This window comes from Phodopus roborovskii, unplaced genomic scaffold, assembly GCF_943737965.1.
Source record: "Phodopus roborovskii unplaced genomic scaffold, PHOROB, whole genome shotgun sequence".
Classification (NCBI taxonomy): domain Eukaryota; kingdom Metazoa; phylum Chordata; class Mammalia; order Rodentia; family Cricetidae; genus Phodopus; species Phodopus roborovskii.
Genome location: NW_026125964.1, coordinates 178,363 through 195,081, shown reverse-complemented (window position 1 = coordinate 195,081; position 16,719 = coordinate 178,363). Strand labels below are relative to the sequence as shown.

General features: G+C 36.0%; 1 protein-coding gene across 1 annotated transcript in view; it reads left to right on the top strand.

Annotated features, from left to right (window-relative positions):
• The window catches only part of Aff2 (ALF transcription elongation factor 2), a 479,228-nt gene that overhangs the window by 316,825 nt on the left and 145,684 nt on the right, over nt 1-16,719 (top strand). Inside the window, exons 5-6 of the mRNA XM_051179204.1 lie at nt 7,373-7,409; nt 7,680-7,713. Of these exons, the coding sequence (XP_051035161.1) occupies nt 7,373-7,409; nt 7,680-7,713 (71 nt within the window). The remainder of the gene's footprint in view (nt 1-7,372; nt 7,410-7,679; nt 7,714-16,719) is intronic.

The window sequence follows — 16,719 nt, the reverse complement described above, 5'->3', positions numbered from 1 at the left end:
ATATTGGTACCAAAATTTCATTTTATTTAAAAGGGGTCTTTAAAACAACATATGCACAGATACCAGCAATCGTATCTCAGCACCTTGGCTCCATCTCTGTCCAAGATAAGTCGTGTCCAGAGCTAAAGAATCAGATGATAAGATCATCCCCTAAAGAACACCAGATAAACAATCCACCACTTGACCTATATTCTTCATTCTGTTCAGTATTGTTTCATCTTTCTATATTAACTTCCTGTCCTTGCTTACTTGCACACTGATCCTTACAAACCAAGAAACCCCACAGGCAGAACTTTTTCTTTTAACATTGTATTGTCAAGCCTTGAATATAGCTTCTTTACCAGCTTTCAGAAACAGTTTATCACCATGAGGATTTTTTGTGTGTGTTATAAAAGATGTGGCTATTCTCAGATATTATGCAGGAAAAGACCTTGCAACACTCAACTGTAAATGGGATGTCCCTATCAAATCCTTCTCCTTGGGGAGCCCTACAGAAGAGGAGGCAGAAGGAGCATAAGAGCTAGAAGGAATGGAGGACACCAATAGAACAAGGCTGTCTAAATCTATTAAGCAAAAGTCACAAGAACTCACAGAGATTGAGGCAGCAAGCACAGGGCTTGCAAGGGTCTATTTCAGGTCCTCTGTGTATATATTATATCATGAGGTCTAGTGTTTTTATGGAACTCCTGAGTGCGTTAATAAAAAGGTCTCTGATTGTTGTGCCTTCTCTTGGGCTCTTTTCCTTGTGTTGGTTTGCCTTGCCCAACATTAATTTGATGCCAGTAGTTTTTGGTTTTGGTTTTTATCTTATTATATTTTATTTTGTCATGTTTGCTTGTTATCACATAGAGATGTTATCACATATCTAATGAGAGACAGAAAGGGAGTAGATTCAGATGGGAGGGAATGTGGGGAGGAGTAGATGGAGGAGAAAATGTAACCAAGATATATTAAATGAGTAAACTATTTTTCAATTAAAGGGGGACATGTGGCTATTCTAACAAATATAAAAATTTTAAAGAATATTTCTTCCTTCTATCATTTCTTCCCCATTATATCATGATATGTTTATTCAGAAGTGATTTACTAAATGCACAAAGTGCACTTAAAAAAAAATCTCCATTGCCTATCACAGTCTCAACAAAGTTTAAAAGTCCAAAATTCAAAGTCTCTTCTGAGATTCATGCAATCTCTGAACTGTAATTCCCTATCAACAGATCACATACTTCCAACATATAATGGCACAGTGTATATGCGACTCTTCTGAAAGAGAATATAGGGAACATAGTGAGAAAATACTGGATCGAAGCAAGGCCAAAAACCAGCGGAATGAACTAGGAACTCTACATCTTCATGTCTAATGTCAAAGTACCTTTCAGATCTCCAACTTCTGTCAACATTGTTGACTGAAACACACTTCTGTCTCATGGACTGGTTCCACTCGATTAGCAGCTTTCCTCAGTAGGTATCCCACAGCTCTGTCATCTCCAACATTTTGAATGTCCAAGGCAATCCAGCCTTTACTTTCACAGCTTCACACAATGTCCTCTCTGGCCCTCCCTGCAGGAAAATCCCTGCCACACATCTGTCCTCAGCAGATTTCCTTAGATGCAGAGGAAAATTCCATAAAACCTTTCTTCCATCCTTGACTTAAAAGCCAGGACAACAAGGCCAAAGCTGCCAACATCTAATGCTTACTGGACTAGAACATGGGCTCCTCATTCAATTGCATCTTCATTAACTTTCTGTTTTCGATGGTTTCCTTGACTGCTTAAATTTGCCTAACTGGAACTTTATCTGTAGATCAGTCTGGCCTTGAACTCAGAGATCCACCAGCCACTGAGTGGGATGGAAGGCATGCACCATCACACCTGCCTCTAAGTTTGTTATTAATTCATTTCTACAAGTTGAATGCTAACATCCCACTCTTCTTTAATTGATTTACCTCCTTGAACATAGGACTTCGCTCCATTCCACTTCCTAGTTCCCCTTTTCTTCTCAATCTGGTATGTTTGTGTTTTTACTTACTCAGACAGCTCCTTTTCTTTATAAATCTTCATAAGAATGAATACTTGTAACCATATGACAGAGCCTATACTAGGATGTGTTGAGCTTTCTTTTGCCAAAGTAGTTAATCCAAATCTCTTCATATTAGCTTCAGAGAGACATTTCAGACAAAGGCATAAAGCAGCCACATTTTTTTTTTTTTTTTTTTGCCAAAATATCATATCTGCTCTCGAGGACACATATTAACATTCTTTTCTTCTGAAACTTCTTCAGCCAGGTCCCCACATTTCAAGTCATGCTCAGCACCACTGTCTTCCATGTTTCCACTAGTAAAGCCCACTAAGCCACACTTAAAGCTTTCAACTGCTTTTCTAATCCACAGTCCCAAAGTACATATTCCTCCATACAAAAGCATGGCCAAACTTATCACAGCAATGCCATACTTCCTGGTACCAACTTCTGTATTAGTTGCATAGCTGCTGTGAAGAGACACCATAACCACAGCAACTCTTATAAAGGAAAATATTTAATTGCAGATGGCTTATAGTTTCAGAGCTTTAGTTCATTATCATCATGCTGAGAAACATGGCAGCATGTAGACGGATATGGTGCTTGAGAAGGAGCTGTGAGTTCTACATCTTAAACAGCAGGCAGCACACTAGTCCTATCTTGAGTATCTGAGACCTCAAAGCCCATGCCCACAGTGACACACTTCCTCCAAAAATGCCTCACATACAACAAGGCCACATCTCCTAATATTGCCACACTCTATAAACTAAGAATTCAAATACAGAAGTCTATGGGGGCCATACTACCTATTCAACCACAACAAGAATGTGAAAAAGCACACTACAAGCTATCAAGTAAAGAGTAAGCAACATGTAAGTCTTCAAAGAAAATGTAAGGCTCTGAACAGTATATAACTCTTCCTTACAGAGTTAAGGAAGTAGTCATCAGAGAGGTGGTATGATTTAGATGATGTTTAGGGCTCTTCATGGTGGCAAAGGGTAGAACAGAAGTCTTGTATGACAACAGCAGAGAAGACTGAAGGATGCTTTGACACCTATTGGTATGAATACTAAAGTGTTTGGATTAGAGGTTTTAGAGGGCCAATTAGAGAGGTAAACTCTGGAAAGTGAGTTCATAACTGTGATTCCATTAAAACAGAATAGAACTAGTGAAACAGTTTAAATGAAAGATATTGTCAAAAGCATCAGCGTAAAAATCTGAAAAAAATATGATTAGCCTTCTTTCTTTTATAGATAAGAACAAAGTTTTATATGTATGAAGCCAGAATCGGTCTGTCTGTCTTTCTGTCTGTCTCCCTCTCTCCTTCCTTCCCTCCCTTCCTCCCCCTCTCTCTCATGTGGTGTGTGTGTGTGTGTGTGTGTGTGTGTGTGTGTGTGTGTGTGTGTGTGTGGTTTTCAAGTTCACTGGTTTATGACTCTCTAAACTTACAAGGACAAATGCAGTTAAAAATTCTAAGTTTAAGTTTTTTACCAATTACAAACTTAAAACATCCCTTTTCTTATAGAGAATATAAATCCCCACAAAGACAGGGATAAACATATGCTAAATAGAACCAAGAGAGCAACTATATCCTTGTGAGAAGGTTGGCACAGGCAAGTGGCCACTAGAAGAGAGGTGACACTGGATCCTTTAGATCTTTACATCATAAAGTGCTAAATAAAATCAAAAGAAAAAATAACACAGTATTATTAGTAATATGTCTATGAATCAATTATTTTTGGAACACAACCACAGCCATTTATATTATAATGGCAGAGTTGAGAAATGATGACGAAGGCCATATGTTTCCAAAAACCTAAAATATTTACTATACTTCAAGGAAAAAGTTAGCTTATACTCCAAAATCTGGATCCTATAGGAGCTTGTGAGCACATGATTGTCATCCAGGTGGTTATTTAAAAGAGCCTTACATAAGTTTTTGAATATAGTTTGCCTCATTATGTACTAGCATATATATTTCAGTGCAAGAAATACTGAGATCCATGTCTGGTGACTTTTTTATAATACCACATGCAATAACAATTATTTCATGAATATAGGTTTTTCTAGGACCATGATATATACAATTAGGGTTATATATTTATGTACAGTGACATTGGCAGCATATAAAATTGTTTACTTATATATCTTGTTTTAAAATGATTTATCCAGATTAGAATGTCAAGAATATATAACACCATTTATTCAAAATTGTAGAATAACGCCATCCTCCTATTTGCTTCAAGAATCACTGCATTGGTGCATGGAAACATCCAATCATTTGAGTATAAAGACTATTTTAAAAACAAATTTTCAGAACAAATACAAAGATCATGTGTTTTATTCTCCTATTAAACATTTGTTTTGATTGAGTTTGGAACCTGTCTTTAATTTCTTAAAGGTATACAAGTCTAAACTTGTTCTGCATCTTTGTAATAAAATCCTTTAGAGAGAGAGAAGATAGAAATACTTGTTTAAACTTAAGCTGATACAAATAACTAGCAACAAATTTTTATGTATCTAAGAAAGACATTCTTGATAATTGAAATTCTTGGTTAATTTCAGAGAATCCACTTAATGGGAAATTATTTTGAAGTGTAGTTAATATTTTCCTGCCATCTTTAGAATGTTATGTCAAAAATTCTTTAGTGTTTCTTCATAACTTCAATACCATAATCAGTATCAATTATTGTATTGTGATGTAATGATACAATATGTTATAATTGTGCCCTGAGGGGATAAGAAGACAGATAAGAAGATTGTTTTCCTCCACATCAAATGGCCATAAATTGTGCTTTCTTTAAGCTATGTATTTGCTGTGATATTTTCCCAGGACTCTTGTGCTATTAATTTTTATATCTCATTGGTATTTACAAATATATATTTCTTCCTTGCCATCTATAATTTCCTAATTATATAATAGCTGATTGTCCAACATTTTAGAGCCCTTTCATCAAAAGGCAGTTAGTGCTCTAGTGATAGAGAGACAAGAGACAGTGGTGAGGAGGTAAATATGAGAAAGTTGCAATAATATATATGTATAAAAATGTAATGATAAAACCTGTGATCAGTATGCAGCAACACAGTTTTTAGCTTCATGTTCCATTAGTTTCCCTTTCTATTGATTAAATTTGTTTCTGACAATTTCATGTTATCTGTGTATATAGTGCATTGTACTTACTGTCGCCAGCACTCAACTCTTTAATCTTCCTTCCATATCCTCCATACAGATACTTTTCCTACATTCATCCCTTTTTTATTTATAACCAAGAACCAATGTATAGTCACTGTTTTAAGAGCTAGTCCATTGATCCTTGTTGGTTCATTGTTTGATTCCAGAGTAAAGGCAATGACTATCCTTCCCCTAGAATCCATCAGTTGACAATATTTCAGTAGGAAAAGTAGGGTTCCATGACCCCATCCCAATTTACAATTTGCTTTTTACTGACCTGTCTTGTATAGGACAATGTATGTTTGCAATGGCTGTGTTGTGTCTTGAAGATAGCATTTCATGGTCCTTCTACCTATTTTCTGGCTGTTACAGTATTTCATTTTGTTCTTAAGTGTTCCCTGTACTTTTGAAAGGGTGGTACAAATGTCTTATTTAAGACTGTCACTTATTGTCAGCAGTTTGGGCAGCCACGTATCTGTATGTACATCCATTCATTGCAAATATAAGCTTTCAAAATTAAATATGTGTGGGAGTGGCATTTGTCTATGGGTATAATAAAAATTATTTAGAATCCAGTTTGCTGTTATATAAGTTTAACCAAACAATAGTAAGCCACCTCTTAGGGCCAATAACCTTCCTAGCCCATGGGGTTTTGTTAAGGTTTATTGTACCAAACAAAATTAGTTAAAAGGCTGGCCTCTATAAGTTTTAGAAGCATTTGAGAAGTAAACTTTATGCATGGACTAATGATAATCTTTAGCTGAGAGAGCTTTCCTACTATTTGTTGAGTTTTCTAGAGTGATCATCATAGAAATCAAACCTCTTGTGAAACAGGTAAAATAAATAGACTGAAAACTTCACTGTCAGATAAAGTGCAGCATAGTCATGGCTTTTTGCTTTTTGTTGTTTGTTTGTTTAAGACAAATTATTCTATGATCTTTTTTCTTCTATGTAGTATAAGATTCACTCTAATGCTTATATTACTCAAGGCAATGACTCTGAAAAAGCCAATTTTGTATTTACTTTATTTGCTGTGCTAGTGATGGAACCCAGGATTTTGCTTGAGTTAACTGCTTCTGGTTTTGGTCTGTAGTCCTTGTCAATTCTCTTCTGAATCCCCAATACTGTGAATGACCTGATATATTTGTTACTTTTCTATTGCTATCACAAAATATCTTGACAAAAGCAACTTACAGGAGGAAAGGTATATTTTATTTATGCCTCCAGAGGAATAAAACCATCACCAACACCATCATGTCAGGAAAGTATGGCAGCAGGCATTTATGAATGATAAGGGAGTTCTTATCTCTATCCTTAAAGAATGAACTAGTAATATCACATGGACTTGAAATCTCAAAGTTTACCCCCAGTGACATACTTCCTTCAGCAAGTCACAAACCTCCTAAACCTACCTAAGCAGCACCACCAATGGAGGACAAAGTGTTCAAATATTAGAGACCACAGGGGACATTCTCTTTCAAACCACTCCTGAGCATTATTGTAATGCTTTTGTCTGGGAAATTTGTTAAGAACTACAAAGGTGTGCCACCTCCCTGTAAGACTCATAAATGCAAGTCTAGATTTCTGAAAACAGTGAATGAATTTTGTGAAGGGTGGTTTTTCAAATAAAATCTAAATCCTTTAAATTATATAGTCTACTAACATATTTCAAATTACCTCCTATCCCTCAACAGGCTTGTAATAAAGCATTATGAACACCTCTGTTGAACTAAGTTAAAACTTAGACATTTAAAATTGCTGTTTTAACCAAGGGAGAAACTTGATATATTTATTAATTGCCGTCATTTTTACACTTTTATAAACAGCATGATCATGTGTTTGATTGAACCAAGTATCCTTTACTTTCTTAGAGGCATCATTGCTAAGTGATAAATTATACATTAAAATTTTACATATATGGATCATTTGTTCTCATGTGCGACACAGGTCCAAATAGACCTGATCTTTACTTTTAATTATAACAAGGTGACATTTTTTAACTAGTGGCAGCAGCTTTGGTTAATAGGTACAAATATAGCTACACACTGAAATTTAACCAACATAATTGTTAACAGTGATTTCTTATTGGAAACATTAGTAAGATTATATCCTCAGCAATAACAGCTAATGCCTTCATCCCCATATCATTTTAGTGATGTCTATATTGTATGTTCTTCCTTACAGGAATCTCAGCACCTGACTCCAGGATTCACATTACAAAGTAAGAAGTCATTGGTTTGGTTTTTCAATTCTTTCTTATGCCAGCCATCCATATTATCACTTCCATTACTTTTCTCACTTTTCTGCTTAATGAATAATGATAACAAAAGGTTACTTGGTGATTTACCATTCCAGTTCCCATTTTTCATCTATCATTTATGACAGAAGCCTGTGAAATTATCTGGGAGGGCTGCATGTTCAGAAAGTAAATTATGAATGCTCATTTATAACAGAAGCATGAACAGTAATTGTTTGTGTCCTTTCTATTCAGAGTGGAGTGACCCAACCAGCAGAGCTTCTACAAAGTCAGTACCACTGAAGTCGTGAGTAGTCAGCCTCCCAAAACAGGCTTCTTTGGGGCATTTTGGCTCAAAAACAGCACCAGAGTGCTGAGCTACTTCTCCATTGTGGTTTCTTCCTTGAGACTATGAAGCTTTACTTCCAGTTTCAAGTTAGTGGGTTAATCAAATTCTCATCACCTTAGTATGTTTCAGCTGTTGTAACATATATACCATAAACTGGGAAGTATATTGGTAGGAGACATGGATTTCTAATCTTTCTAGATTCTAGAAACCCATAGGTAAAGTCACCAGTAGAAATGGTGTCTGCTGAGGTAGGTGTATTTTTGCTCTAAGCTCACATGGTAGAAGTGACAAGAGGTCTGTCTGATGTGGCTCTTGTAAAGACAAATTCCGTTCATGAAAGCACTTCTTCATGACAAAATTCCCTCTCCAAAGTCCCACCTCCATGTGCTGTCATTTCCTGAGAAAGTATGACAGTATACATACATATATGAGACAGACAGAGAGAGAGAGAGACAGAGAGAGAGAGAGTAGATACAGCCATTTAAAATACCTGTGATTAGCAAGACCAGTAAAAATGAATGAGGTTAGTAACTGGCTTTCTAATGGAATAGACACAGTCAGCGTTAATACCTGAAAACAACTGTGACTTCAGTGAAAAATATCTAGATATTGTCTTCCCACATTTTGATGAGGTATTGAGCTTCATATAACTTCAACTATAGACATTGTCTGTAGCTAAACAACCAGTGCCAGCTACTAAGAAAGGCAAAGAAAGCCCAAGACTCCACTGTTTGCAGATTATCAGTCATCTGTATATTACATCCAAACAATGACGGTGGGGAAGACTGAGAAAAAGACAGTATGGTACCAGATCCAAGTTTAAAAGTCAGAGCCCCTCAATTTACTCTGAACTGCCTTCATTTTTTATTAATGTTAACCAGAGAAGGGGCTTATAGACAATTTCCTCAGATTGACTATTATAGATATTTTATAATAACCATTTGCCCAAGAGTGTATCAACAGAGTATTTCTGTCATAACTTCTTGCCCAAGAGTGTATCAACAAATTATTCCTGTCATAATTTCTTTCCTTCCAAATAATAGAAGATGAAAATTATAGTATGTACTTGAAATTTTTGAAAAAGAAATAATTTTTGACACAAGTGGCCTAATGACACATTTGAAATGAATTGCTCACCTTTTATAAGGTCATGAATAATTGCATTAAACAACAAAGGATTACTCCATATAGACTGAGACACTGACATAGTTAATGGTACTTCCATTACATATTCTTGTTTCAGTGTAGTAATTAAATCTCAAAGCCCTGACCTGATCATCAGTCCTTTTTTGTTGTTTTCTTTTGCTTTTGGAAATGACCTGTACCTTGTAATTAAAAGTTCAACTCTAACAACCAAGAGTCCTCGATTTTAACGGACAAGACAAAACAAGGAAGTGGAATAATAAAAACATGTTTTTTATGTAATGGCCACTTTAATAGAAATACAAAAAATCGAAATCATCTCTAATATTGCGTATTTTATCATATTTATTCATCACATGAACTGCTCCTTTTTGTTCTGAATGAACCATAAATCTTATTTCTAAATTGGTACTCCCACATTACCATTTTCCTTCTAAAACTAATAAGATACATAAGAACACATTTGGGAAGTCATTGCAGGTTTGCAAACAAGGAAGAATATAAAATTGTATTCTAATGGCAAAATTATCTTACTCCTAAAGCATGTATGTTAGAATTCCCTTGTACAATATGCCATATATTTTAATATTCTAACCCTAACACTATTTTAGTAATCTAAACCTAACATAAGGAAACTCGTCAAGGGTCACTTAGAATTAGAGGCCAAATTGCAGAGAACAGCATTTTATTACACAGGATATAGTACAAATGATGAGACTAACACTCTCTGTAGAAAGGGTCAGCAAGACTTGATGGTACTAAGTCCATTTTATGAATGGGCCTCTTCCAAATATTGTTCCTTAGACTGTAATTGGAATACTTTCCTTCTTTTGGCAAGAAATGTTATGGTTGTACGAAAATTGTTTTTATTTTAGCTTTCTAATGCTTATTAGCTCCGTCATTATTATTTCCCTTATTTTGCTGTGGTATATTTTTAAGCCAATTTCTAGGATTTTCCAATTGGCAGGGTAATTTGATAGGTGATTAAGAACATTCTGTGTGTAGACCAACTGCCAATATTTGGAATTTGGTAAGAATTCCTAAGACAAGCAAGCTATGAGAAACACATACTGAAGGCCAACAAATGTCTAACGCATGTGACCTACTGTTTAGTACAGTGGAGATTGATTAGAGCCTTGGAAAACAGGGTCCCTTAATTGCTGAGATCATTTTTGCTTAGCTTGGTTTGCTTTCCCTGTTCGACAACATGCAGATCTCCCATTCAAGTATGAATTGTTTATAAGAACTGCATGCATGAATACCAAGTCTGGGGTCACATACCTCAATGCGTCTTGTAACTACCCAGGCTCCCAATTCTTGACATTTTCTACTCTTTACACTTAACTGCCCTTCTAGAGAAATAGGTATTTCCCACTCATTTGCTCTACTTTGTTGACATATAGCCTTCTACTGCCTCCTGTTGAGATAAGAAAATCTGACTGTGTGAGTTTAGAAGCTTCTGCTCTACCACGATCTTGGTATTTGGGGAAGGAGGGAACATTGGATGTAGAATATACAAGTTTAAGTCACAGGGAACAGAGGAGAGCAAGAAGAAATAAAAAAGAAATACCATAAAAGAGGGAGCCAAATACAGGTTTGAAGAGAAAACTGACTCTAAATAAACATTCAGAGATCTACAAGGATGACCCCAACTAACAATGTGAGCAACAGTGGAAAGGCTACCATAAATGCCATTCCCTGATAATGAGATTGATGACTAACTTATCTACCATCATAGAGCCCTCATGTAGTAGCTGATGGAAACAGAAGTAGACACCCACAGCTAAACACTGAGCCTAACTGGAATCCAGATGAAGAGCAGAAGCAGTGATAAGAAAATGGGGACAAGACCAGGCTACAGAAACCCACACAGACAGCTGACCTGAACAAGGGGGAGCTAATGGACCCACAGACTGATAGCTGGGAAAGCAGCATTGGACAGACTGACAGACTCAGATCCCCTAAATGCGGATCATAATTAGAAGGCCTGAGCAGTCTAAGGGACCTCAGACAGTGGAACCAGGATGAATCTCTGGTGCACAAAATTACCTTGCGAGCCCATTCCCCATGGAGGGATTCTCCCTTAGCCTAGAGATGAAGGAGGGCCTAGTCCCTACTCCAAATGACTTGACAGATTTTGTTGACCTCTCCTGGAAGACATCACCTTCCCTGTGGAGTGGTGGTGGGTGGGACAGGAGGGGCTTTCAGGGTCATGGGAGGGAGGGAGAGGGAACTGGGATCGATATGTAAGATAAAAAAAAAATAATACATACAAGAAAGAAAAATAAGAATGCAAATTCCCTTAAAGAAAATTAAGCAACTTAATGAGGAAATGTATATACACATACGTGTACCCCCAAAAAATTGTTAGACTCCAAATATAAGCATATTCTTTTAGAAATTAAACAAGATGAAACTGTGTTTAAATTTGACCCTTAATACTTTCTAGAGGATTGATGTCCCTGCAGTTAGCTGCCCCCACTGCCAGTCATGAGCCTCTGAGAGTCTGAGTTATATTATAATCTTTAAAATGCCCTTACTTAAATTTCCTAAATACAATATTTTCTAATTTGCTCCATAAATGGCTTGTATTCCTCAAATAGGGAAATGCATGCGTAAGTTCAAATTATTTTTTCTCAGGAATAAAATGTTGTACATTTGAACACAAATATCATATCCATTCTGTATATATCACTTACTGGATTCAGGCCCTCAGTGGACACATCAGATATTATGCTACTTTGTAGATTCTTAAGGAACCCATTAAGGGACAAGTGAGAAAAATAAACTTGGCTATTTTTTTATGTGGCTTAATCAAATTAATCATAATATAATTTATCAAGTACTCACCACTACAACATTCTTACTTTCCTCTTTATATTTGAGCTTGGTGAGGCATTTAAAAATAATAACAGATGGATTGTATTCACTTGCCCTGATAAGAATTCTAGATAGTTTCCATGAACCTATAAGTGTCCATTTAGTCAGCCTTGGAACTCAGTTGTTTTGTGAGCACTGTTGAGAAAATGGCAACACAAGATATTAAGATCCTTTGTTAAACTTGGTTATTAGCATTTGGACTCTGTCCAATTGGAAACAATCCAGAACCCCTCTTATCCGTGCAACTCTGTGTTTTAAGGCATGCTTTTGAGAATGTCTGGATAGTTTCCATATAAGCCCCAATATAAAGCCAGATATAATCATGATGCGTTTTTCCCCTGACATAAAACCAGTACCTCTACTTATTGTGTTGACTATGTGTTTGAAAACAAGCACAAATCCAGATAATTGATGATAGGATATGTGAAATCAGATTTACTGTGGTCAGCCACAGTTTTCATATGTGTAGTTATTATGTTTATTACATGAACAAATATATGCATGGAATTCTAGGTAGTAGGAAAGGAATCTATGCTATTATATGAAGGACAGAAATCTCAAGTAATGACTAATATGCTTTTGAGCACACTTGTACTGATGCTCTTATCAGTCATCCTGAAGCTATAATGCAGTGTCCTTCCCTAAGCTTAAGCAGTCCACTTGGAAGATAAATTAACCATGTACCCTTTTTTCAAAGGCACTTTTGGGCTACAAAGAGCTATTCAAGTAACATTGTTCATCAATTAAAATAATTTTAATGTAGGCTAAGAGCCTTCAGAGACCTTTTACATGTGCTCTGGTAGCTTCAGGAATTAGATAATTAGATACTGAAAATGTTACATTTGTCCAGGCTTGTTGGTACATTCCCATAATCCCAGCTTTTGTGGTATGAAGACAAGAGGATCATGTGTTTGAGGTTTGAGGCCAACCTGGGTCAAATGAGACTCTGTCAAAAAGAAAAATAAAAAAAGAAAATAAAGGAAAGAAAGAGCTCGGGTGAGAGAGAGACAGAGAGAGAGAGATGAGAGGCGGGGGATAATATCCTTTTTATCCTGATACAAACTTTTAAGGAGATTTGTAGAGCTGATTGGTAGGGATGAGACCCACAAGAAATTATGTCTCTCTGCATTTTAAGATACAAAACTGAATAAAATTGCTTTATTTAACTCAACTATCATCATCTCTAAACTTTCCCTCTTAAATGTTAGGGAGATTTAATTACCATAAAGTATAGCAAGTTTATGAGAGTGTGTTTTTTAGAATGTTACAATTGATAGAAACAAAACATTATTATTTAGATGAATTTTCACCAATTTAACAACAGCAAAAAAAAAAAAAAAAAAAAAAAAAAAAAAAAGATCTGACATTCATTAGAGGCATGGCCATCCTTCTGCCAAAACTTTCATCATCTAAAATATTTCCTTTGAGAATTTTACTTGCAATTTATGAACTGCTCTGCCTTATTGCACAGCAATAACTGACATTCTCCAGCAATTTCAGATATTCTTTCCTAAGTAGATGTTTGGTTTTCTACTAAAATGTAACTTGGTTACAAAATGGCTATGTGATGTAGCAGATTAATCCTTAATCAAAATATATTATTTGATAATTGAAATTCTTAAATGCTTGTAATCACTTTGAGTTAACCCAACAACTTAATTTCCTGAAAAATCTGGCAATTGTATTGACTTTCAGTACTTTCAAACATTCTGATTTTTGAGCTCAAAAATCATGCCAACACTTGCTTTTATCCTGTCTTGAGTGCTCCATGTCTCACATCTTGCCAACGTTTCCAAAGAATTTCATATATTTTTGATAGTTCTCCACTGCATCCTGACAGCCACCTGGGAACTGAGAAAACAAAATTTGGCAGTCTGTTCAAGTTGTGAACTAAAGGTAATTCACAATTTGAAATGAAGCAGCATGAGGTCCTTAAGAAGAATAATCAGACATCAAGAGGATTTTATATTGAGAGTTGTATATTGGGTAATATTTCAACAAGCAATATTGGCATTTGGAAGGTTCACATCAAGGCATGCTGAAGCGATTGTGGCTTGATGGGTGCTAAGACTGAGATCTGGGGCTCTTTTAAAATGAACTGAAGATTTCTACTTTCCCCACCACACATCCACATCTTTTTACTCACTTAATATAATTGAAACATCATGTTTGATTTTTGTGGTATTGTTCATAGGCATAGCACTATCTTAGCACTCAAATATTTTACATGGATATTTGAGACAACTATATAATTGGAAATTTTTTTCTCTCTCTTTGGGAAAAATTGGGTACCTCTTCTATTTGATTTACATCCATATATAAATTCAGTCATTCATTCATCCATCCTCACATTAAGTCTTTCGTTTCTTTTACTACATGTAAATCTCTGGCTCAGACACTATAACTCAGGGTAATTTCTGTCCATTTTTCTCTCAAGGAGCTGGCAGTCTCAATAAAATTAGATGTTAATAATTCAACTAACTCATAATTATGGAGTACCTAATATGTGCCTGGCCTTGCATTCACTTTTTTTTCTGTACAACAAGCCTATGGTGTTGATCCTCATTACAAAAATAAAACCCAAATTGCAGTCATTGACCAACTTACCCAATGAACCACTCTTGCAAATGGTGAAGCTGGGACTGCCTGCAGATCATGTGACCTTTTTACATTAAGGCCTAGCTTTGGGTGCTTTGGAAGTAGCCATTTGAAGTCAGGTATAATATTAACTAAGAATTAAGCCTAATCTCAATTCACACTTCTATGGTAGGCATCAATTTAGTTAAAATCAGGGATCTATATAATATTTCTGAGCTCAGTCTTCCATCTACTGCTTACATAACACATGCCAATGTGAAAATACTGAATGCAGACTTCCTCCTCTCAGAGTCTGCAGACAGATTGTATCACTGTAAAAAATGCCCTCTACTACAGTGAGGCTGGAGGATCTATGCCTGCAAGAGACTTACATCATTAAGAAAAACCTACATAAGAAGATGGATTGTTACAGCATGTATTACAAACATTTTTCTCTGGAAATCGCCATTTTCGTTTTAAAGCAAAGCAAAGATACAACTAGTACATAGCTCTACTTTTATAATATATTTAACCATCTCCTTTCATGCCTATCAACCTGTTAGATGACTGGTAAGTTGCTTTATATCCTCATGGTAGACTAAAAATATTCCCATCTGTTATTAACCACAGAGGCATATTTCAGAGTTTCCATCAGTGTTTTGAATTGTAACTAGGACTGAGGTAAATAATACTGTTAGAAATACACACAATGAATAAGAGGCAAAATTTAAAATAATTTCTGTAGCATTATTACATTGCTGCAATAACACACATGCTTGCATACATGCACACACATTCTTTGTTCTAGAATTTGAGGGCCATCTAATGCTGTCCAATCTAATAAAATAATTATGGACACATACACACTCTTTTTTCACTTACTACTTTGTAAATACTGCCATTGGAGATTCTTTGCATGTATACGGTAGTTGATAATTTTAATGCACTTCCATCCACTCTATTAGCCTTCTGTGAGTAAATAGAGCAGATTTGTTTAAGAAGGAAGAGACCAGATACAGGGAGGGCAAGACACTTTCTCCAATTCTCCTACCTAAGGAGTAACCAAGACTACTAGAAGTGAAAACAAGGTTTTCCCATTATAATATGCTGCCTTGCTCCCAGATGACTACAAGTCCAGAACTCACCAATCAGAATCGTGATAAGTCTTCTAGCTCCAGGTACAGAAGATATGGCACTAGAGTAGACATGCCACATAGATCATTCCTAAAAATTAAAAAGAAACAGATAAGAAGAAAACCCAAAACCCAACTGAAACCAGACTAGATGACAAAAACTATTCTCCCTACTTCTAGACTGTTTTTTTTTTGGTTCTTTCAAGCATCTCATAGCCAGCCAGTACCTTTGCCACAATGGCATTATTGGGAACGTCAGGTTCAAAGGCTCTGCTCTTGACATATTTTCAGAGCTGCTAATAGCCTTTGAATTTAACTAATGAATGGGGAGCAGTGTTGGTAGAGTACCACAGATGCTCACACAATTACAGGTGGAAATCAGTTAAAAAATCAAACAAATACCTTTCATTGTGGTTCATCGATTTCTATTGACAATAAACATAAAAACAAAAAACAGTCTCAAAGCTATATGATTGATATCCCCAAAATTACTGGCAAGAGGTTTGGGGGAATAAAGTAGGTTTGCATTTGGTCCCCTATAGAATAACTATAACTGTAACTTGCCATAATAAAACTATTACACTACCATATCCTTATTGAAAGAACAAAGGTGGTACCTAAGAGAGTCATACTGCAAGGTAAACATGAGTAGGAGGATGGAGAGTAATGCTTTACTAACTATAATTCTCCTAGTCCCATTTGAACCTACTTGATTTTACAAAATGTTGCCTACATTTGAAAAACATCCAAAGTAAATACTTCAATATTTTAACTACATGGAGTATTCCTAGGTTTTTCAAAGAGGAAACAAAACATTTTTAATGAGATTAATGACTACCTTATATGCCATCCTAGAGCCTTCATCTCATAGCTGAACACTGAGCAGAATTCCTGGAATCCAGTTGCAGAGAGGGAGGAGTGATAAGCAAAGGGATCAAGACCAGGCTGGAGAAACCCACAGAAACAGTTGACCTGAACATAGGAGAGCTCATGGACCCGAGTCTGATATCTGGGAAACCAGCATAGGACTGACCCAGACACCCTGAACATGGGTGACAGTTAGGAGGTTAGCCACTAAATTCCATGCACTGTGACAAAGAGTTTACAAACAGAGGCTGATTGGAGATGTCATTCTGTAAATAGGTTTCTCTTATTGGTTAATGAATAAAGCACTGTTGGCCAATAGGAAAACAAGATAGGTGGGACAAGGAGG